General features: G+C 39.8%; 2 protein-coding genes across 8 annotated transcripts in view; one reads left to right on the top strand and one right to left on the bottom strand.

Annotated features, from left to right (window-relative positions):
• Ten-a (tenascin accessory) overlaps positions 1 to 23,981 on the top strand; it is a 250,355-nt gene that overhangs the window by 146,328 nt on the left and 80,046 nt on the right. The gene's annotated exons all lie outside the window — the stretch shown is intronic.
• Positions 2,732 to 4,025, bottom strand: LOC137581798 (WAS/WASL-interacting protein family member 2). Its single transcript, XM_068296124.1, has 2 exons — positions 3,404 to 4,025; positions 2,732 to 3,335 (listed from the first exon to the last, which is right to left on the bottom strand). Exons 1-2 carry the CDS (start codon positions 3,879 to 3,881, stop codon positions 2,761 to 2,763), a joined length of 1,053 nt encoding a protein of 350 aa, XP_068152225.1. The 5' UTR covers positions 3,882 to 4,025; the 3' UTR covers positions 2,732 to 2,760.

The following is a 23,981-nucleotide window of genomic DNA, read 5'->3' as shown; positions in this document are numbered from 1 at the left end:
GCAACGAGCCGGGTATGGAACGGCAATGGCAACCAACGCCAACAATAACAACGACTGAGTGGATACATCTATGATGATGCTCCAGTGGATACATTGTATCCCTTTCAAAGATATAGGGACAAACGGTATAGACACAAACACACACACACACACACACATCCAGATAGAGATTGCTGCGAGTGAGAAAGAGAGGGAGAGGTACTGATAGAGGAACGCGCATCAGCGAGTGGTGGCCCCGTTTATACTCGTATGCATAGTGGTTTGGTTTGGTTTCGTTTCGACTTTTTTTTCATCTTCCTTCCTTCCTTCCGTATTTTGCTTTCAATTTTTTTTCTTTTTTCGGGGTCTGCCAAAACAGCAGCGAACTGGGTTAGGATTTCATTTCATTCTTCTGCCCCTTTCCTCTTTAACCTCCAGCTAGAGAGAAGGAGTTGGTGTTTTTTTTTTGTTTTTTGTTTTATATTAAATGAAAATTCCAATTACTTTTTATTGGACTATATATATGAAGATGAAGAGGGATAAGGCAAAAGATGGTTTCTCTTCATCCATTTGCCTTCTTTTTCGGTTTTCGTTTGTTTTTGCCGCAAATGAAATGAATTGAGGCAACTGAAATTGGCCAAAAAACAAAACAAAAAGAGAAAAAAAATCATTCCAAAACTACTTGAACTTGGCATAACGCCGATATAGCTAAAATAAAGTCACTTTTGGCATGCAATTTGGCTTTGTTTACACAGAGTGTTATCTATGAATAAAAGAAAAATATTCCTGAGACATTTACAAGTTCAATTTGTCGATGTAATAAGAAATGAAATGGCTTAAAACTATTGCTTTCTAGATTATGTTAAAAGTTATCAATTGTCAATCGTTAACAAGCGACCACATGTCGTATGTGTAATATCTATCACGCTTATGAAAAGTGCATCTGAAGAAATTTATGAATACAACTTACTCAAATTAATAATTTTAGAATGTTTTATGCTGCATTATAATAATGTTCAATCTAAGAACGTTAAACAAGTTTTTTCTAGACCAAAAGTCAAGTAAATATATTATGTGCTTAGCACAAACTCATTCTGTTTATAAATCATAATCATAATTCTTACATTTTGATGGCCAACAAATTTAAAACAATTATTCATTGAACTTTTTTCTCTCTCTCTCTCTCCCGCTCTTTCTCTCTTTCTAGGTAAGTTTCTGGAACAACAATTTCTTTATTTCTACTCTTTGGGGAGGGGCGGAAGTGGCCAGGTAAAACTAAAACCATAAAACATTACAGCTCTGAAATATAAAATGGTAACAATTTAAACAAAATTTAAGACCCCAGAGAGGAGGAAAGAGCGAACGTCGACGATGGCTAAGTCGATTTGATGGGGGTGAACGGAGAAGCAGCAGTTGGAGGGATGCAGTAGCGGGCTGGGCAGGAAATATTGTAAACTTTCAACTACATAACTTCCAAGAGGGCAAAAGAAAAGAAAAAATATACTTACTTTTAATAATTCAACTAGCTAGGCGAATTTCATAGGTGAAGCAAAGGAGCGTGGGGTAGTCGGAGACGACCCCCTATTGACCTACTTCAGTTGGTAGTTCACACACAAACACACACAAGACATATGTATGTATGTATGCATGTATATAGAAGGCTTACGATGCCCAGCAAACTATGTACAATCTAAAATACATTACTATTTGATATTCGAATCGAAAATATAATTTCATGAAGTCCCTACACATCCTTTAGAGTGGAGTATCCACTGTCCTGGATGAATTAAGTGTCCTGTGCGCATAAAGTTAATTCAGCTCACTGGGTAATTTTGTGTGTTGTGCAGAAACTTGCCACGACATGAAAATGTCGTCAAAAAGAAGAGAAAGAAAAAGAAAAACAGAAATTCGCGAATATTTCCACTGACAAATTTACCAAAACTTTTCCCTTCATCCATGGGTGTGCGTGTGAGTGTAAGCGACCTCTTGACCTAGTGGAAAGGGTGATGGGTGATGGTTGATGGTGTGCTTGTGCTTATACATTTCTCTGTATACATACATATGTACATATGTGTGTGTCCAGTAGCACGTCCAGCTCCAATACTTTACTCCACTTCTCAGTCTCTCGGTTCAGTGCACAGCCGAAGGGCAAAAATGATGGCCAGGGATAGCAGCAGGAGGTGGAAAAAGTTAAGGGTCGCAATGGTTCCTCAATCAATATGCCCGGCACATGTATATTATAGATGGCCAACTTGAATGGATCCCATCCACAGCTACAAATGTATATTTTTTTGGTTTTCTTTTTTGTGTTGCCTTTTTCACATACGTTCGTTTCGTTTGCTTTTGATGAGCTTCAGAGTGAGCTCAGAGTTTCCATCGTGTGCCCTTATGATTGAAATAATGTTGCGCTCTTCTCTTAGCTCGGTTATCATTTGCTTTACTCTGGCTCAGCTCCTTCTCCTGTGGGGTCCTTGTTCTTCTTGATGTTACGACAACATTTGTTTCGGACAGTTGGCCAACTAATTTGTTTTGATATGCTTGTCATCGAGGCCGTTGGGAAACAAAGGTCAACAAATTGAATCAAAAATCTAAGACACAGCCAGATATTATGTTGAAGAGATGTCGAGTGAGAGAGAGAAAGAGAGAGATAGAGAAAAAGAGAATTTTTTGCAATAACCTATTGTAGTTTATCTGTATTTGCTTTTAGATGATTTGGATAGCTATTGCCGAAACTTGAACATTTTGTACTCTCTTTTGTCTTGAAAAGGAGGAACGTCATCTCTAATCATCAGCATCAACTTCATTTACACGGGCGTTATCTTTCTTGAATGATACTGACATGGGCATTTGCCATACGGATGGCGGTGGTGGTGGTGGCGGGGGTGTTGGTATGCTCAATAGATTTGGTACCACATTATCCACTTGTATAGAATTCGATGATAGATTCGTCAGTGGCATACTGAAACTTGAATGTGGTGGATTCACTGGATGGATTAATGGCAAGTGACCGTGGCCCTTAGAGGAATCATCATGGAGATCATCATCCATGACATCAGTGAACTCGTTCTCCATCTGTGGTGGCATCGATTGATCCACATCAAAAGATTCCGATTCACTTGGCGGTGGATTTGGTGGCAGACTCATCAGTGGATCTAAGCATAAGGCATCGGTAGATTCGGCTCCTCCCTTCGCTATTTCATTATCCGGATCGTTGTTGGAATCGACAAAATTCAATGGTGGCAATGATGAAACAATTTCATTGAATTCTTCTTGGTTGTACGGCGGCTCACGCTCATTATCCCAGTCAACAAGATTTGTGGCTCCCAGCAAGTGATTGCCTGCGGCACACACTTTACCTAAGACAGGAGAAAATTGTTCATTCTCGCCTCCAAATGAGAAAAAAAGTGAGTGTAGAAAAACTTACGCAGGAAAATCGGATTCTGTTGACGAGTTTTCTGTAATTCATTTGAATTGGTAGTACTGGGTCCATTTAGACCTTGCTCCGGTGGTGGTGGTGGCGGCGGTGGTGGTGGTGGAGGCGGTGGTGATGCTGACAGTACAACTGTTTCGGGTCCTGGAGACGATGGCATCATATTGGCAAATCTAGATGAGCCACTCGATGCCGTACGCTGACGTAATCTTTGCCTCTCCTGTTGTAACATTTCCCGCAAACTGTGCATCTCTTCGGTTAGTTTTTGACGCCTCTGCTCAAGTTCCTGCAACTTATGATGCTCCGATTCAAGCGTCTCAAATAGTTGACGAAACACATTTGAATATCGATACTGCGGTCGAGGAGGGGAAGACAACGTCGACAAAGGCAGGGATGAAGATGCTGGCGAGGATGGACGATCGTTGGTATTGGCATCCACGTTGGATTTTGTTTGGGTATCCTCTTCCGACATTTTTGTTTGTTAGTCCCAGGCGCGTGGGGCAAAAAGAGTATTTAGACTATTTCGTTTTTAGTTGAGCTATTTTTTTTTTCAAGTCTTCAAGTATGGGAAATTTTGAACTATCCTGTTTGGTGCCTAGTGTAGAATTGAACTGAACACTGGGAACGAGTTGGGGCATTAAGGAATAAAGTTAGCAAAGGCAGGGCCCACTAGATTAGGAGGAAAAAGTAAAGAAATGAAATTCTGTATTGAAGTTAGATATCGATACTTTTCACCTAGACCTTTGACTTATCGATAGCAATGGAGTCAGAGAAATCAATATTTGGCGAAACGATTTAAGTCAAGTCACACACACACACATGTTAAAACGTCTGTTAATGACGCAATTTCCGCAAGCCAGCGGAAGGATGACCTCTGGCGACGAACTTCGTTTAGGCTAATTAGCTTAGAGCTTGGTTAAATCGTAGCGCCTAGTGAACTCTAAGCACTTTTATGGCATCCTCACTCACTCTCTCTCGCTTTTTCTCTCTGCCCTCTCCGCCTCCAGGGAAAAAAAAATGAACAGAAAGCAGAAAAACATGCCACAAACCAAGAAAATGGGTTGGGTTAAGGGGGTGAGAAACCCTTTTCATTTCGTTTTCTCAGGGTGTAGGGCAAGACAATTCCAAGCCATTAAACTGAGAAATGTGACACAATTTGAATAACATTTAAAATATAAAATTGAGCATCAAAATCCGAGATTGGGTCGTATTTCTGTCGAGTTGAGCGAGTAAGTGAGTGAGTGAGTGGTTGGGCGTTGGTTATGAGAAGGGCTGAAATAGTTGAGAACCCTTTTGTGTGCCCTAGACAAGACGACGACGACAACGACAACGACAACCCAACTCATTGCGCCTACACATGTTGCTGATGGATGGATTGGAACGCATTCGGAACTGTGCCGTTTGCCCCTTTATCTGATGGATGTTTTGCAAAAACAAAACCAAACTGGGCATATACATACATTGGACTATGGCTAAGATTAAGCCATGTAAATGATCGGCGCTCTTTAAAGTTTCTTAGACATTTTTTTTACAGGATAATTTAAAGTCGAGTCGCGTCTAACGAATTCACTTGATTCACTTGGTTTTTTTTTTTCCTACTCGCTGCTTTCTTTCTTTTATTTTGGTGTGTTCTTTTTGGTTGTTTTTGTTTCGACTAAATTGCGTAAATTATTGGCATATGTTGTGTGTTGTCTGTTCTGTCTTTGGCGTTTTGTGCTGTGTTTTTGGCAATGTGCAATGAAACATTTTAACCCTTTTTCCCTTGTCCTTGCCTCACTGAAAAGGAATTGACAAGGCGGATGGATGGATGGTTGTGAATGGTTGGAGTTTTAGGTGTGGAGCAGGGGCAAATGGCATGGATGGAGGGGCAACAATGTCGGCTTCGGCATTTCATTTCATTCTTTTGGATCTCTTTTCTCTCTCTCTCTCTCTCTCTCTCTCTCATACACAGTCTGTCTGCCAGTCAGCCTGTCAGTTTCTCGGATTCAGCTTCTGTTTCTTCTATATCTTCTCCTCTTTCTCTTCAGTTTTGTCTTTTCGTTTCGTTTCGTCTCGGTTTTTGTTATTTTTATCATTTTCAACTCCATTCTTTGGCCTTTTTTTATGTGCGCGCTATTTCGCGTTGTAGAACAATAGCAGCAGCAGCCGCCCGCCCAGGCTATCTTCTCCTGCTCACATACATCCTGCCGCACGCTGGTCCCCCTCAGTCCCCGCCTCGACCAACACCATGTACTTTGGCGTCTACGTCTCCTTCATCTTTTGTTACAACTTTCAGGCAAAGGGGTTTCGTTTCGTTTCATTTTTTTCGGTTGGAGGAGGACTCCACTATTCTTCGTCGTTGCGCTACTTTATTGTCTTGCCCAAAGAAATAGACTTTTAATATACTTGGACCCATTCGGCACACAATACATGGTCACTATTCCCCCGCCCTTACCACCCTCCATTACACACTCTAGATAAGACGAAGGCGAAGGGGAATGGGAAGGATGTCCCTTTTGTATATAAAGAAAGGTTTATGGTGTGTAGAAGAGATGAAAACGAGGGGCCACTTATATACTAGCCGCTGTTTTTTCCAAGGGAGGTAAAGTGTCTGGAAATATTAGGCGCTTTTTGCCAGTTCATTGACTTGCCACAACACAATAGAACTTTGAAGTTTGTCTGCCAAAATATTAGGGCGTATAAGTGGGGGAATTTAAGAATTATATATGTATATGTTATACTTATAAGAGATTGGGGAATGAAGATGGCACAGTAAAGTATTTGAAAGTTGTATCCATTTTCAAATAATTCAAGAAGAGTTCACATCGAATTCTAAACGGCTAGATTTGAAAGCATGTAGATTCTTCCACTTTGCTCGTTCTTCACTCCAAAATATGATCAATCCTGGTCCTATGTTTAACCAAATATTCAACGAAATTGCTTATGAAAAATGTTTATTAACTGTTGAAAGACAATCAGGATAAAGTTTTACTGAACAAGAATGCTTGAGACTCAGGCCAAGTCCTTTTGAGAACTCTCCGAGTACTTTAGTCTCAGACAATTTTGATATATAATGAGTTTGCATTGCTTGTTGCCCTTTCAAGAAAAGGAATGGCAGCCTTTTCCTTAGATTTTGATTGGATTTTTGTTTTGGGATCATCTCTAATCAGTCTCTGTATGCAGACTCGAGGCAACAAGTCTAAGAAGTAAGCGTGGACCAACAAAATGAGGTAGCTTGTTCCCACCTAATTGGACAACATGTTGGCAAGTGAAAGTGAATGGGGATAGGGGAGAAAATCTGTGCCAAGAAACAAACATAAGACTCTCTGAATCTCAGGCTCACTGCATGGCATCATTCAAGCAATAGCTACTATGTAGCTAATATCAAGTCAAAAGGAAAGAAAAGCTTTTTAACTTGGACTTTGTGAAGAGACAAAAGTCAAAAGGAGCATATTTTGCGGTCACCTCAAACTCTCTCAATCTCACTCTGTCTCTCTGTATGTGAGTGTGCTATTTTTTCGTGTGTTTTTTTGTTTTCTGCATCTTTTTGGAGAACTTTCTGATGCTGCACAAAAAACTTCCTCCGACAACAATTCCAGCAAACGCAAGCAGGAAAACATAAATCTGGCTAAAGCTAAAACGCAAACTTTTACTTGAAAAAAAAAAAAATAAAACGAACTGAAAAAATAAAGTACGGAGAGAGAGAGGTCAGAGGAGAAACAGAGTAGGAAGTATTCTGTGTGAGTGCGTGCAAGTGATAGAGGAATTGAATCGGTCCAAGGAGATGCAAAAAACGAAACCAACTTGAGAAGACGAAGCAAAACTGGGAGTGGAAACAACATTGAAGAGGAGCTACTTAGCTACATTTTGGTAGATATTTGAAAGGATAGAAGAATGCAGGAAAAATTTGACATTTTATTTGAAAACATGACGTTGTTTCCCTTTTCCTTTTTGCAGAAAAAAAAAAAAACGAATAAAATTGATGAATTGACATACTATTCTTTGACTTTAAATACCTGTCATTGAGATAGCCAGCTGAGGGAATACTATGAGTGCTTCACTTGGCTTCGAGCTTGCTCGAAATAGAACTCCTAAAAGTATGCAATATTTTAAGAATTTTTTGATTTACTTGGAAAGAAATTCTATCTTCGCAGTAAATTGATAGAAAGCAATCTTTAATAATAACTAAAATTGTTTAGTTTGTCTCATCTTTCATATTTTCCTTTCTTTTTTTGTTGTCGTTTATTGTGTCTCCTCTTTCGCTCTCTCTCTTTCGTTCTATCTCTGTGTGTTTTGGAGGTCCCCAGTTTCTGTAGTTATAAATCAAAAGTCATGTCAATTTTAATTGCATTTTAATGGCAGCAGCAGGTCGCGACCTTCTTTTTGTATTGTTGGAAAAGGGTTAAGTTCCACTAATGAGACACAAAAGGAATTGGGAAAGAGTGTGGGTGGCTAAAGAAAGAGAGACAGACAAAGAGTGAGAGTAAGAGAGAGACGGACAGAGGGTCGGGGGATTTCAATTCAATTGGTGGCCATACAAAATTGCAAGTGGGTTGAAAAATGCGAATTGCCATAGCAACTTCAATTCAACTTCCATTGTCAATTTCAATTTCATTCACGGCAATCATAATTTTTTTTGATGACAATTCATTTGTCTTCGTTGCAAAAAATTCACGGCGCGTACATTGCTTTAATTGAATTAAACCAATTCATTCGCCTCACTCCTCCCCGCCCTCTCTGGCTGTCTCCTCCTACAGACAGACCTGTGCGTTCTGGTTTTTGCCTTTCTCCTCCATCTGGTCTGATATTACTCCCCGCATTGGTCATCGAATTCCCCCCGTCGTAAACGTTGTTAATTGATTTTTAATTAAATGTTAGATTGCCAGTTGCAATGCGGCATTGTGCCCCGCCAATAGATGTAGGGAAACTTGACTCTTTTCAAGAGGGTAAGGGAAGGACTAGACTTCTTGCTATACAAAAATATATATGCCACATATTCATTAGATTTATCAACAATTCATAAAGTCAACTCCATAGCGAATATATCGACCATATGGCCGAAGGCAGTCGGTTCATGTTTTCAACTAAAATTTAAGGAATTCAGAGGAGAAGTAGTAAAAAAGTAAGAGGACCTCTTTAAAGGACTTGAATTTGGTGTTGTGATTTTTAATAACTTATCTTAGAATTGGCCGTGAAACAACTAAACAACGATATTTTGAGAATCAGGATTTCAGAATTCTCGAAAGTAACCCCCAAAAGGGATGGAGAAATAAAAGAAATAAGAAAAATTTGCAAAATAGGAAGAGAAAAAGGGAGAAAAAGAGGAGGACACAATGAAACTTTTTGGTTCTTTCTTCTAGTTTTTTTTCGCTCTTGCCCTTTTCTGTTGCTTTTTGTTTTTGTAATGCGCTTAAATTTCTTTTTGTTTGTCAAAGTCGAAAATGGGTGCGGGGGCCGGGAGAACAAGCAAAACCTTTGCTGAGTTAAGGGGAAAGCCCACCTGTGCTGTTTAACGTTTTTGTTCTTCTTGTTGTTGTTGCACCTGGTGGTGCTGCTGCTGTTGCTGTTGAAAGACTGCTGTTGTCGGTGTCATAGGAGAAGAAAGTTCAACATTATTAGCATTGCCATTTTCGTCGACCCCCCCGCACTGACCTCCTCCACCCACACACACACACATACTCTCACCCATCGTGAGGCATCCGTTCAACATTGTTGTGTGAGCCTATCACGTAAATTTGCCATCAATAACGCGACGATTTAGCCTGTCTCGTTCGCCTGGGCACGTAGTCAGCCCAGTCAGCCAGTCAGTGAGTAAGTTTTTGTCCATCGCATCCCACGTGCGCAACCCGAACGAACGCAAAACTCTTAGATACCGCTATTTTGTTTATCGATATACCGATGGAAAAAAGAGAAGAAAAACCAAAACTGAAATAAATATATATATTGGCAATGCTTTCGTTTTTTGGTTTTGGATGTTTTGGTTCCCTTGATTTTGACCTAGCACGTAATGTCTACAAATCCCCAAAACAGTTTCGCTATCTTTCTCTCCCACTCTCCCCCCCACTTTTTCGTACTCTCTCTCTCTCTTTCTCTGAATGTGTGTTTGTGTGTGTTGTTTGTTGCTGAAAATCCACTTAGTTGCTAATTGGCGGCAAATCATTTGGCAAAACTAAGCTCAAGCAAACCAGCAAACATCTTGTTAGTTGGCCTTTTCCTTTTGCTGCTGCTTTATCCCATTTTAAGCTGCCAACACATACTTTAAAGGCATAAACCCCTCCTCAATATCCCTCTATCCGTTTTGCTCATATATAGTGGCGGCGCCGCCTTGAATTTCGTTTGTTTTTTTCGTACTCTTTACGTTTCTGGCTTGGCTTGGCTTGGCTTGGCCAGTGGAGTCCAGACCAACCCAGAGGAGAACCAAATCCGGGCAACAGTCTGAGTTGGGATAAAACCAAGTGATAGTCGTAAAAATACCCAAGAGATGTCGAAGGCATGTTGCAAAATTTCAAGCTCAAGTCGAAATGGCAGCCAGCGCAGACACAACCACACACATACACACACACACACACACACACATACTCGTAAAAGTTGCCTGTTTGGATTTCAAATGGTCAAAATGTGGACATTTGCTTACAAAAAAAAGAAGAAAAAAAAAAAAAAATAAAACCAAAGTAAGACAAAAAGCCAAAGGCAAGTCTTGAGGATGAACAAGATTGTAAGCAAGCGAGTAAGAGTGAAACGGACAGCAAGAGAGAAAGAGAGGGACAGTGGCTGCAGCCCGAACCAGTCCAGTTGTTTGCCACATCAAATTGTACAAAATCAAAGAAAAGACACACATCCTCCTCTGCTACATGGCCAGTAGCCATAAGACTTGACTCATTTCAAGAAGCAGCAAAAAGAAAAGACGGGTAGAAGAAAAAGGTTTACAAATTTCTGCTGATCCCAGTGCTTTAACTATACATAATATGAAAGCTGGCTAGGTTATTGAAAATCCAACAATAAGCCATCAAAACGTACGAACGTAATCTAAGAACCCATCACGATATATTCCTTTGCTTATAATCCATGAGTTAGAGACTTTCATTCAGTTTGAATTAAAACTATCTGTTCATTGATTCATCTAATTTTTAGATTGGTTAGATTGAAATGATAACTTTAAAAGGATTACAAATACTCGTGTGGAGTGTTAGGAAAAGGAAGCAAAAGGAAGATGATTCGATAATTAAAAGCATTTTTATGCATTCATGAGCTCAGAGCAGATACATTTGATTGATTCACATTTTGATCCTTTAATCTGTATATGATAAATACATAAATATATGTATGTATGTGAATAGTTAATTCTGATTTTCACATTATTATACCGTTAATAATCTCTGTATTCGCCCCCCGCCTGCTCCAATTCAAAGTCGGGTGGCCGATTTGTCCCGCTTACTCGCTTCATTCATTGAATTATGGTTATTGGAAACTATTAAAGTGAGTCCAGCCAATTTACATCTAATTTAAATAAATAGAAAAAATTTCCTCGACAAATAAATTGGAAAATTTATATGCCATAAAATGTCGAACAACACAAACGACAGAAAAAACAAAAAAAAAAAAAAAAAAAAGAATGGAAAAAAAATCGTTTATTGTTATGATGTGTCATATGCGGGCAACTACAAAAAAAGGCACCCAACGGGAGGAATGCTGGGCACGCACTGGGGGGAGGGGACTTCAATGAAGAGTTATACCGAGAAATGACTGAAATGGGTGGGGGGGAAGTTCAATCTGGACTTAAACTTATGCGGAAAATGCTCGGCAATGGAACGAAAAGAAAAGAAATGAAAAAGCATTTAATAAGGATGTGAAAGATGTGCAGAATGCTAATTGGGCGCACATTTAAATCCTACTATCCCCTTCCCGCCTGTCTCTCCCTTTCCATCACATACACCCTTTGTCATTTGAGATTCCTGCTTTTAATTACTCTACCCCACCTCTCCCTCTCTCTCTCTCTCTCGCCATCTGTCTTGCCCCACACAGAATTTTCATACATATTTACACATTTATGTATCCATATTATTTTTGTATACTGGATACATAAATCAAAAGGATTCCATTGGGGGCACTTTGAAAATTATGGAACTCTACTTCACTTTCTTTGGAATGATATTGGATCAACTTATAAACCTTTTCGAAATCTATTAGAGCAAGTTATGTAATTGAAAGAGAAGTCAAGTCGCTTTATATTCAAATATAGAGAGAGAGTATCAAGCAATCGGTTATCCTTTTTAATGTATCTGATGTTTATGTTGAGGAATCACAGACCGCCCGCATATATAGTAAGTATGCGATATATGTATACATATATATCGGTGGAAGACAACGGCAACAACAAAAGAGCCGCAATTTTTGCATTCGGTTGAATGAAAATGAATGGCAGAAAAAAATAAAGTTAAATGCAGAAAGGAAAATAAGAGAAAGAATAAATAGAGAACGCATAAAGAACGCATACAAAATCCGCTTTCAGCGCCGCAGCTCTCTTTCCCCCCATACCTTATTGCCCGTTCTTTAAATTGCAATTGCCTTGGAAATTTAACACTGGCCACTTGCCTCCAGTCTTTTGCTTTCATTTTTGCTAGGCACGTTTCGCCTTAACCTCCTCCAATCTACCACTGTTTGCAATGCTGCTGCTGCTGCCTCTTGGGCGGTCCTTCTTCTCATAAGTTTAATATGTGAGCAATCAAATGGGAGACTCTATTTGGAGTTTTATTGCACAGAAATTGTATCCCACGATCGTGCACCATCCCATCCATAGGGAGAAGAACGTCTCTGTGTGGGTTGGCTTAAGCCAGGAAATGGTCAATATGTGTATATGAAATGTGGCAGATTCACTGGAAATCGACTTAATGCAACAGCACTAAGTAAATCAATCGACAATCTCTCACATTCAATTACGGTACGAGAAGCAGAGAAACGTTAAAACGGTTTGTTCTTCACTCAAATTTACATACATGCTTCGTTTCATATCGGATTCTGATACTTTTGTATTTGCTTTCCTTCATGAAAAGAAAGAAAACCCGTTTGTAAGGATAAATTATTAAATTCTACTTTGTTACACAACACTCGTCAATAAGCAGTAGTGTTGAGAAACAGTCTTTAATATAGTTAGAGATAGCATATGTAATATTTATACTTTTTATTTCTTACGATATAAATATGCTTGTGCTTTCAAATGATTACATTTTTATAATGCCGCCTGCTTGCCTGTTTTCTCTTTTGTTGTAGTAAAAATTTGGGCATTTCATGGCCTTTGGTTTTACAACAATTGCATGCCGTGTTGGTGTGGTGCTTTTTCTTGCTTCTTCTCTTTTTTGGGTTTGTTTTAGTATTTTCTGCTAAACTCAGCATTTAAGTTTAGTTGGCCCCAAACAACAAAAGCAAAGAAGGCCAAAAGGGTTGAGAGACAGCGCCATGCAGCAACTCACTCACTCACTCATCCGCCTCAATGTTTCGTTTCGTTTCGTTCAGTAAACGTTTTGCATTTTATTTTCTCATTCTTGTGTGTTGTTTGCCACAATAAAAAAAGAAGAAAAAGAATACAAAATAAAATACTATATAGGAAAATAAAAAAGTAAAAACATGTTCAAGTGCAGTAGCAACGACACGGTGATACTCTACACTAAGTATGTCCACGCCATGTAGATTCACTCAATTGTTCACACTGATCCAGACAATAGGTTATTTCCGACAGTGTTGTAAAACGCATGGAACATGAGATGTGTCCTGTGACTCAGCGCAACACATGAGATCTTAGCATACCCGAATCGACCTATGTGTTGATTATAGGGTATAAATGAAGCAAGTAAGTCGACTCGTCGACTTGGGTATACCATACACCTGGTGAAACAAATATTTCAAATTTCGAAGACCAAATGTATGTCTAATAAATTGTTTTTACATGTCTTATACTATGTGCTATCTCGCTCACTCTACAAACACACGAGCACTCTAGCGCCGCTACTAGCCAACGTCCAATTCTGGCCTTGTGGACCGCGTAGTAAAATACGTTCATACGCATGTTTTACATGTTTCTAGTCCGATTTCCATAAAATTTGGTAGTTTGGTAGAAATAGATAAGATTAATTAGTCTGCCAAATTTAAATGCGATAGTCAAAAAACTAAAGGAGGAAATCGTTTTTTCCTAAATTATGGAGGCGGAAGTGGGCGTGGCAAAATGTGAAAATATCTAAATTCTCTGCGCATACTATGCCAGTATACATACTAAATTTGGTGACTTGAGCTTTGTTAGTTTTTGATAAAATCAGTTTTGTTTAATTTACGGGGGCGGAAGTGGGCGTGGCAAAATGTTTAAATAGCCAATATCTGCGCGTCTATTAAGCTAGTCTACATACTAAATTTGATGTCAGTAGCTATCATAGTTTTTAAGGAAATCACTTTTATGTAAATTCCGGGGGCGGAAGGGGGCGTGGCAAAAAGTTTAAACAATTAGTTTCTGCGCGCTAACTAACCGAGCATATAAACCAAATTTGATGTCTCTAGCTATTATACTTTTTAAGAAAAACAGTTTTGTGTGATTCCTGGGGGCGTAAGGGGGCGTGGCAAAAAGTTTGAACAGTTAATTTCTGCGCACTAACTAATCGGGTATACAAACTAAATTTGATGTCTCTAGCTGGCATACTTTTTTAAGAAAAACAGTTTTATGTGATTCCTGGGGGCGTAAGGGGGCGTGGCCGAAATTCCAATTAATGCTGAACATGTGCATACTACACGAGTATACATGCCAAATTTGGTGGCTCTAGCTCTTATAGTCTCCGAGATCTGCGTGTTCATACAGACGGACGGACGGACGGACGGACGGACGGACGGACGGACGGACGGACGGACGGACGGACGGACGGACGGACGGACAGACGGACATGGCTAGATCGACTCGGCTGTTGATCCTGATCAAGAATATATATACTTTATAGGGTCGGAGAAGCTTCCTTCTGCCTGTTACATACATTTTGGCGACTTTAATATACCATTTCACCCTATGGGTGTATGGTATAAAAAGGGTGAATTTTTATATATTTCGCCATAAGTTTTTATGGCTTCCGTGTGTGGCGGCTGTCTGTCCCCCTCCTCGCTGAAGCCCGTCTCCACGCAGTTATCCCTTCACCACGCTCTTTCTTTCATTCCTTCTTTACCATTGGTGTGTTCTCTTTTTACAGTTTCTACTTTTTGCCGACATTTTGTCAAAAGTTAGTCCAGTCAACCAAATGGTGGCAGTAGAAACGATGGACAAGCAGAAGGAGCTGAAGCAACATCATATAGAGTAGGGGACTTACGGAGTGGCAGTGGTTCAAGGAAGGGCTTGCGGTGTGTCTAACATGACGCGCCTTTACACTTAACTGTTTTCGAAAAAAAAAAGAATTTAACTCTCTTTTTTTACCCTTTTTCGCTCGCTCACTCTCTCTCTCTCTCTGTCTTTCTCTTTAAGTTTTGTATTGTTTGCCTCTTGCTTTTAATTTGGTTTATTTGCGCAAAATTTATATATACAAATATATGTGTGTGTGTGTTTGTGTGTCTGTATTTAGATTTTAATCTACTTTGCCTCTGCAGCTGCCAAAAAAAGTTTTTTTTGTGTACTGCACGCCAAAATTTATGCAACTTAACTAAAAAAAAATGAGAAAAAATAATGGAAACTTTTTTGTTAGTTGTTTAAAGTGAATTTTTAGTTAGTTTGGCTTTCGTTTTGGCACAGAGCAAAAAGGGACAGATAGGCTTCAGTGTTGGTGAACGTTTTTAGACAGAGCTTATTATATTAAACGAGTTTTTATTGCTGTAATAATGAGAAACAAACCACAATGGGAGAACAAGTTGATTTTTTAGTATTGTAAAACGCTTATGACCAGCAACAACAGTGTTGGTAAGTCCAATATACTCTTTCATCTGACATCTGTCTAACAATAAGAACAAAAATCTATAAAGAAACGTTGATCAAGCTCTTCCTTGCTGCTCCTGCTTAGCATAACAGGTGCTGCTGATCTCCGCTCTCCGTTTTCCCCATCTCCCTCTCCATATACCTACCTTTCCCTTGAACCAAATATTCCCGGTTTGCCTCCCTCTCTTTGAGTTTAAAGAAAAAAAAATAAATGTCCTATAATTTCCGTTGGCTCGTGGCCCCATGAAACATGTCAGTTGTGTGTGTATATAGGTGTGTGTGTGTGTGGCTTTTTTTTTCGGTTCTGTTTTTATTTTTTTTATCTGTCGTATTGCTGGGCTCGCCTGCTGTTCCTTGTTATAAATACGAATTACCGTTTGTTTTTTATATGTATTTTTTTTAACCCTTTTGTATTGCCTTGCCGTGTGTGTTCTCCCAGGGTTTTTTATGACTGCAAGGGTTAAGCAGGGGCTAAATAGTTGTACCACACTGCCAAAAAGAAAGAAAGGGAACAAACAAACAAACAAAAGCAAACCAAATAACGAGAGGGAGAGATAAAATGGAAGAGGGGGTGGGGTAAATCGCACCTGGCTCCGCCGATAAAAGTAAAATGCAATTTTCTTCTTATGGCTTGGCGTTGATTTTTGGCAACCAAAACCCGCCGCCAAACCAAACTTTTTTCTCCATCCTTCCCTGTGCTCCTCATGCACCTGGATCAACTGTAGTTTTTGGCTTCTGCCGAATTAAATATTCATTTTGTATTGCAGTTTCTTAGCCTGTAAATGGGTTTTTGTACCTCTTGCGTCTCTTGGCATTTAGCTCAAGAGATTTTGCACGTGTGCATTTAACTAAGTGGCACACATCGGTCCTCTCAACGCCCTCCATCACACCACCATCATCTCATTTTCATCCTTTCGTCCTTGGCAGCGTCCTCGATGACTCGAGTTCTATATATACATACATGTATAGTTGATGGGGGATGAAGGCAAATGAGAATGAGGTGCAAGGGTTGCATCCAGCTCGAAACGAACGATAAGCAGGCAAATTGGCAAACAAATTAGCAAAAACATCCTTGTAAAATCTGAATATCCACTCAACACTCGACACTCTACCTAAAAAACCCCTTTTCCACCCTTTCCCTTTACATTCATCTATCATTCTGGAGAGTGCTGATTAGTCTGTCTGTTTAACTTAAGTTAGCAGCTATTAAATAACAACTTTTAGTCCATTTTTTCTCTAAAGTTGAGAATGCAATCTCATATATGAGAACTTTTTATTAAGGCATCCCAAGTGTCTGAAACTACTTTTTCGTTCAAAAGAAAAGTTAAATCTTAAAAAATTGTCAAGATTGTTTTAGGAATTGATTCAAAGCCAAAATATTTCAAGTCACGATATTGCATAAATGTAGGTACATAAGGATGGAGAATTTGTAGTCTCCTGCTTTATTTATTGCCCTTGTTCATTGATTACGGATTTGGGTGAATGTGCCTAATTTGAGTTGGTGGCAACCCTCAATCCAACCCCTATACTTACATAACCAAGTTCTATGCCTACTACATATGTATATAGGGGTATATGCTAAAGCAAACTGAATCTTTCATTCATCAGTGCCGGATGGGGTCATAAATTTAACAAGTTTCGCTAATGTGCGTTAATGGCTTGTAGTTTCGGAAATACAATAACAGGAACAGAAAAACCAAAAACCAGAAACAAAAAAAAAAATGAGAGAAAGGAGTCGTGTGCCGTCGACATCGACGTCGACGTCTATTGCCTATTTAGCATTTCATCTTGTTAGTAACATTTTGTTGTTGTTGCTGTTATTAAAGGTTATTATGCTAATTTTTTGTTGTATGTTTTCGTTTTTTTTTTGGGGTGTAATTAGCAATACTGTTAGCTCAATGTTTAATTTATGCAAAACAGGGAGAAACAGTGAAAAAGACAAACTTTTGGTGGAGACTAACAGGGAATAATTGTTCTCTGTTTATGTAAATATATATATATATATATATATATATATATATAGACCTCGTTTTTTCATTTTGAATGTCACTTTATAATATTAACTAAAAAATGTATTAACTATACTTTAAACACTTTAATAATTTAAATGTATTTTCTCTCTCTCTCTCTCTTTGTCTACTTTCAGGTATGTACAGTCACTCACTTGGGCACAAAACATGGAAAAGTTATGCGAGTTAACTGAAAAAGTATTACCTAGTCTAAACTTTAAATATAAGCACATAATTTTTTTGGGCATGACTTGAAACCAAACTACAGTCTGGCCCCAAACAACCACACACACACACACACACACACAGGTTTGAAAGGGAGTGTGAGAAGACGGAGCGGGGGGAGATAGAGCATCAACACTATGCAAAACTTTTAGACTAGCTTCATAAATGTGCCCAAAACTTCTCCCTACCCCAAATCCCCACTTTCAATATTCAACTAGCAACTCCAATTTCCCTTTTCCCCCTCTGTGCCTCTGTCACACTCTATCTTTCTCTCTCTCTCTCTCTCTGGTTTTCCTTCGTCCTACCTATACGAGGAGATAGTTTTTTTTTTTTATTTTTTATTTTGCTGAGTTTACATTATCAATGAACGGCTTTTGCGCTCTTTGCGCTTTTATGCGGTGGTCGCCTAAGTAGCCCCACTAACTGTGGGCAACAGCAGCAGGAGCAGCAGCCAGCAGACTTCTCTGTGGGTGGTGGTTGGGTGGGTGAATGTTGCGGCTAAGGGGCGTGACGGCAACTATGAAATAACGTGGCACTAACAACGACTAACGCTCCAAAAAGTAAGTAATCTGCACAGGAGGCAACACGACATATCCACACATAAACACACACACATGCAGAGAGATGAACCGCATGGACCACATGGAGCACATGAAAAGGATAGATACATACATACATACATACATACATATGCATACATAGATGATTCTCGCGCTTACATGGCTGCTTCTGTCTATCTGCCTACACGCCCCCTGCCCCGCCCCTTGCCATCCATTCTGCTGTTTCGTAGTTTGTGGCCCGCCAACAGAAATTTGTTGGGCAATTTCCAAGCCAACAAATCTCTGCAACATAACCACTCCACCCACTCTGCCCACCCGGGAAAAACCCAAGCCTACTGCCAACTAGGCAAGGCCCAATCAACTTGGCGGTATACTCTATACTCTATGAAACGAATGCTAAGATAAATCAAAATATTTCTTTGAGGTTAAAAGCAGAGAAATTAAATTTAGAGTATGAAAAAGTGTTGCAAAACGTTTTGATAAGCAGTCCTAACCCACTATGTATGTATGTATATGCTAGTAATGGCTAGAGTTAGATGGTTTTCGAGGATTGGGCCTTGTAACATGGATTGCTGCAACTTCAGCAGCTGCCTAACAAGGTCCGAGAATGGCGAACTAACTAAACAAAAATCTCAAACCAACCCCCTCCCAACCACCTCGAGTACACATCGAGAGGAGAGTTGGGCTGGCGTATGTATACTACAAACTGTCGCCAAAAACAATTTCGTTGAGATTTAAGTTCTGCTCAACAATTTCCGCTCTGGCTTTTCCTTCATGTTGCGTATTTTTTGGCGTTTGCCTGCTGCCTGCCAACTGCAAGGCAAATAGCAAACGTACATACATACATACATTTAGCTAGAAACGATGAACGAGAAAAAACCAAAAATGAAACACAAATGGAAGGTGGTGCCTTGGCACCCACCCATTTACAGCTCCACTTGGTGTATACTTCACTCTACTTCAATCTACACTACTCCCCACCCCACCCCATCTACCCACGATCCACCTAACAAAAACCACATTCATAGATAATGTGCAAGCTTGGGTTTGCGGTTATTTTGTATGCTTCGTTGGTCTGCCAGTTGCCATGTACCCATGCTTTCTACCCTTCCCATCCATGCCCTCTCCAATTCCTCAACGTTCACTGATATGGGGGGAAAAGAACTGAACAAAGTGGTCGGAATGTTACTAAGAGCGGAATGGGGGGACCAAAAGATTGTGGAGTGAAGAAACCCTGCAGAGAGTGCTCATCCAATTTTCGTTCGTTGTCGTTTCGTGGACATTTTTGGTGCGCTTTACAAAAATTGCATTTTGCCTGCTCTGCGCTCGCTTGCTCGCTGACAATATCGCGCAACGTCGTCGCTTTTCTATTGTATAGACCACAAAACCCAAAAACCAAAAAGAGAGAGAAAAAAAAATAAAGAAAAACAAAAAATGGCAACGGATTCATTCCCCCTTGCAATCTCACCATTTCTATGCATCTCTCTCCTCTGTCTCTCTCTCACTGACTCAGGCAGGCAGTCAGTCAGTCAGTCGTTCAGTCGCTATCTCTCACTCTTTGGCCACAAAAAGTTCTAACAGTCAAGCGCCGGCCACAAAGTTTTGGGCACGATTTTTGGTTAGCGAAACATTTTTTATTCTCATTTTTTGTGCATGGGTTGCGCGAAAAGTTTGCCTAGAGTCAGTCAAAAAGACACATACACACACACACAATGGGGGCGGGCGGAGTGGAGATGGGCCTGATGGGCAAACCAATGTCTGCGGCACTAATTTAAAAATGTGCTGACTACAGTTCTTTCCACTTGTCAACTAACTCATTATCAGAGAGACAGACACCAAAAAAGAAAAGGACTAAAATTAAACCCAAAAAATGCAAAGATAAATGCCCCACGTTGTTGCGCCAACAAATTTTGTATTACTTTATAGCAACAAATAGAGTATTTAGTTTCAGAATGCATTCAACATGCCACCACGGCATGGACTCTTGAATCTAGTTGATTTCATCGGGCAACTTCCGTCCCCCACGTTGGGCGCCCACATGTTTGCTGACCAATTGTTCAAGTGACTTTATAGGCTTACGACATACTCACTGACTCACTCAGTCATCATCTCATGAAATCAAAGTAAATTAGAAGTTGAAACACATAAAAAGAAACAAAAACGAGAGCAGCAAGGATAAACCACCTCACCCCAAGCAAAAACGGAAGAAGAAAACACAAAACCGTTAAGTGCAATTCTCTTCGCATTGATTGCGCACTTGATTACGATAAATGAAACGTCAACAACAAGGGGAGACGACGATGACAACAACAACGACGATGACGACGACGACTACCACTACGATGCCTGATCCTGAGCCTTGACAACACGATGGCCCCAAGTCCTTGGCTTTTGCATTTTCCTTTTCCCTTACACATCTTTCCATCGGTTTTTTTTTTTTGTTCTGCTTACTTCTCTTGTTGTTGTCACTGATTTCTTTTGTCTATGTTGGCCAGGCCAACATGATTGGGAGGCTTTTTGCCTGTCGTCTACGCCCTTTCCTCTTAGTCCCAGATTTTCCCTTCGGTTTCCCTTCGTTTCGCTTTGCGGCCGAAAAGAAAATCACAGAAAGAGAGGCCAAACCAAGCCAAGCCGGAAAATCAGTTGTCCAGCTGTGCCTCTCAAGGCGGCCAGAGGACCAAAATGTTGACATGATGCCGTGACCGGACTTGGACATGGACCTCGGGACTTACATACACACACATACACAGGGCCAAGGCGTATGTTTGCCATTTAAGTAGAGAAACAGAGAGAGAAAAAGAGAGACAGAGAGTGAGAGGGAAAGACGAACGAACTGTTGTCTTGGTAGAGTGCACTCACAGCATCACATATCCCCCCTCCCCTTTTCTCCATCCAAAAATGTGTGTGTCTGTATCCCCACTAGAGAATTCATTCATGTTGAAATGCGCAAATTTGTTATCAACGCTTTATGCCATTATGTTGGCCAAGAGATTTCCAAGGGCATTTACAACCGGACGGTCTTTTCTGTTTCTTGTTCTCACAGAAACTAGCATCTTTCTTTTAGACCCAAAAACACACACACACACACATACATACGTCTTAAGGTTATGTATTTCACAACATTTGCCCAACGCTTTGCTCATTTGTTTTTACTTGAATTTATGGCTTTAATAATATCACCCACTACCGCCAACGAGAGCCATTCCACTCCATTCCATTCAGTCTGTCAGCCATTTTGTTGTCCCACACACACATACACTCATGTGCACACACATGATTGTCTTGCTGCTGTGTGTGTGTGTGTGTGTGAGTGTGTTTGTTCTCTTTCTAGTCGCCTCATTAGATTTCGATAAACTGATTCAATGCCTGCCCTAGGCTCACTCACAACTTCACTCCGCTTACACACGCACACCCAGCTCAGCAAATTTTTGAGTGCCGTCTCATCCTCTTACCCATTCCCATTCCCATTCCCTTCCTCATCTTTGTCGTCGTCGTCGTCGTCGTCGTCGTTGGCGTCGTCATCGTCATCGTCCTCCTCATCATAGTCATCAGCATTAGTTTAGCTTAAAGTGGTAGTTGAATTTCAAGTAGAGTAGAGGAGTCAAGTGATTTTCCTTCCTTTTTTCTCTACAAGCTTTCCCCTAGGCACTCGAAATGTGTGGGGTGCCAATTTTTTATATAAATAAAAATAAATTTTTAATAAGAATTAAAAGATTTTAAAGGAATCAATCTTTTCCACGCCTAGGCTTATAGTTCATTAACTAAGCTAAATTTTAGAATTTATAATTTCTCCTACTTAGCATCAGCATCATTAAGTTTTGTTCAACTAGGCCGAGAGGGTGACTAAAAATATGTAGGTCTGAGACAGTCTGAACATTCTTCACCTTCTTCCTGATGTTCCTTGATCTTAGCATAGATGGACGAAAGTTCTAAGTCGCTTACTAGAATAGTTTGTTTTAGTGTGTCTTGTATTAATAAGATTCCTTCTGCCACAAAAACCAACACAACTCAGATAACCTCAACACTTTCACGTTTCCGAACAAAGTCGAAGTCAAACGGAATGCTTTTTGCAATCATTAAATAACTTATGAGTCTCAAAAAGAGTTGAGAAAAATGTAAGAGAGGATGGCATTAAAACAGTTTGGCATAGACAATGTTTGCCTCATTTTCCGGCCAGCTTCCAGCTCCCTTCTTCCTCTGTCTCTCTCCTTGTAACATTAATTAGAATTATCTTAAGTGTGCCACAGATGAGGACGAGCACAAGCAAAGACAATGAGAATGAGTTGGAGTAGCAGGGACAAGGACGAGAACTGTTTCGCCTTCTCCTCCTCCTCCTTCTTCATTATCCTTATATAGTTGTTTGCTCTGCCACTAGTACAGTGTTTTGGGGGTATAAATGTTTCAGCAGCATTTCATGTAAATGAGTTGCCACACCATCTGCTTATGTGTGTGTGTGTGTGTGGTAAAACATTTTAGTGAGCAAATGGCAAAGTTTTTGTTCAAACATTTTATTGAAAACGCAATAGCAAAATGAAAAAGGCAAGTTTTCCCGCAGTGTATTATAAATTAATAAGCGCTTCAAAACGCAAACGCACACACTCTCTCTTCGTCTCTCTCTCTCTCTCTCGCTCTCCCACACATGAATTTCTGCATAAATAATAAAGTTAAATAAGCTTACAAGACGCATTTTGTGGTAACAAATTTTGCTTAGTTTTGCTCAGTTCCGGGGTTAACATTTTGGGTGCAATTTGCGTGAGGCGAGTCAACCAAACCAAACCAAACCAAACCAAACCGAACCGAACCGAACCGAACCAAAGCAAAACAAAAGTTTATAGGAAAGTTTCTACTTGGCTTCACTTCTTCTTCTTCTTCAGATGCTTTTGCTTCTGGACCCGTTCGCTTTATGCCAAATGAGCCATTGGCCCCAAAGTAGAATCCTCCACCTAAACTTCCACATTCGTAACTCTTTTGTTCTCTGGAAGCCGTACTAAACTATTTTCAGACTGAGACATAAACTCATAAACTTTTGAAAACTACAATCTGTGAAAAAAATCGGCCAATTCTTTATATATATATTCACTTCTCGAAACTCCATCACTTACAATATATGTACATTTTCCTGTTTTTCTGAGAATTGTTAGTGCAATGTGGTTCTTACGGTCTGTGTCGGTTGTCGGTCCCACTTGATTTAGTAGCCCTGACAAATCAATATATCAACACGGTGGTTGCACGCAAACTTGACCCCTGGGAAAAGACACAAAGGGAGACACCAAGAGGAACCCACATTTACGCAGTTTAAGAAATAATCCAAATGGAACTACATTGAAGATACATTATACATACGTATGTATAAATATATATGTATGTAAATTCATATATGTACATGTATTGTATATAAATGTATGTATATATACATATGATTTATTTGCGTTCACTTTAATATGAATCATTTGACATATTTTGGCCTTTTGTTTTAACCCAACGACTCTGTGCGACTCACACACAGCATTTTGATTTATCGCATACAAATTTCCTACCAAAAATTCTTTCCCTTTCCTCTCCCTTCCTTTCCCTGCCCACGTCTTCTCCCTCTTCTCGCTCAGCTTCATTAAGACAAAACAACAATGTCATCAACGAATGCCAAGAGAAAGAGGCAAATGCGACAAAAATTAGTAAGAAAATTTATTGCGTGTATTTGGGTAGATTATCATTATCTTCTCATTGCACTCCACTTGAGTCATCCGTCCATTGCCTGTTAAAAACTCTTGACCATTTATCTTTCTCGTTACCTTACCCCCGGGAGAAAGGATCTGTTCTCCTACTAATAAAGTGCAGGGACACCTGCATCTCACAGATCCTTCAATAATTGA

This window comes from Drosophila tropicalis, unplaced genomic scaffold, assembly GCF_018151085.1.
Source record: "Drosophila tropicalis isolate 14030-0801.00 unplaced genomic scaffold, ASM1815108v1 contig_158, whole genome shotgun sequence".
Lineage (NCBI taxonomy): Eukaryota > Metazoa > Arthropoda > Insecta > Diptera > Drosophilidae > Drosophila > Drosophila tropicalis.
This window is presented reverse-complemented; position numbering and strand designations above follow the sequence as displayed.

What these genes read in the sequence shown, in the direction of transcription:
- LOC137581798 (XM_068296124.1), bottom strand. Translation starts at nt 3,881, where the DNA reads ATGTCGGAAGAGGATACCCAAACAAAATCCAACGTGGATGCCAATACC. An exon ending in ACAGAATCCGATTTTCCTGC is followed by an intron (nt 3,336 to 3,403) that starts GTAAGTTTTTCT and finishes CTCCTGTCTTAG; the next exon opens with GTAAAGTGTGTGCCGCAGGC.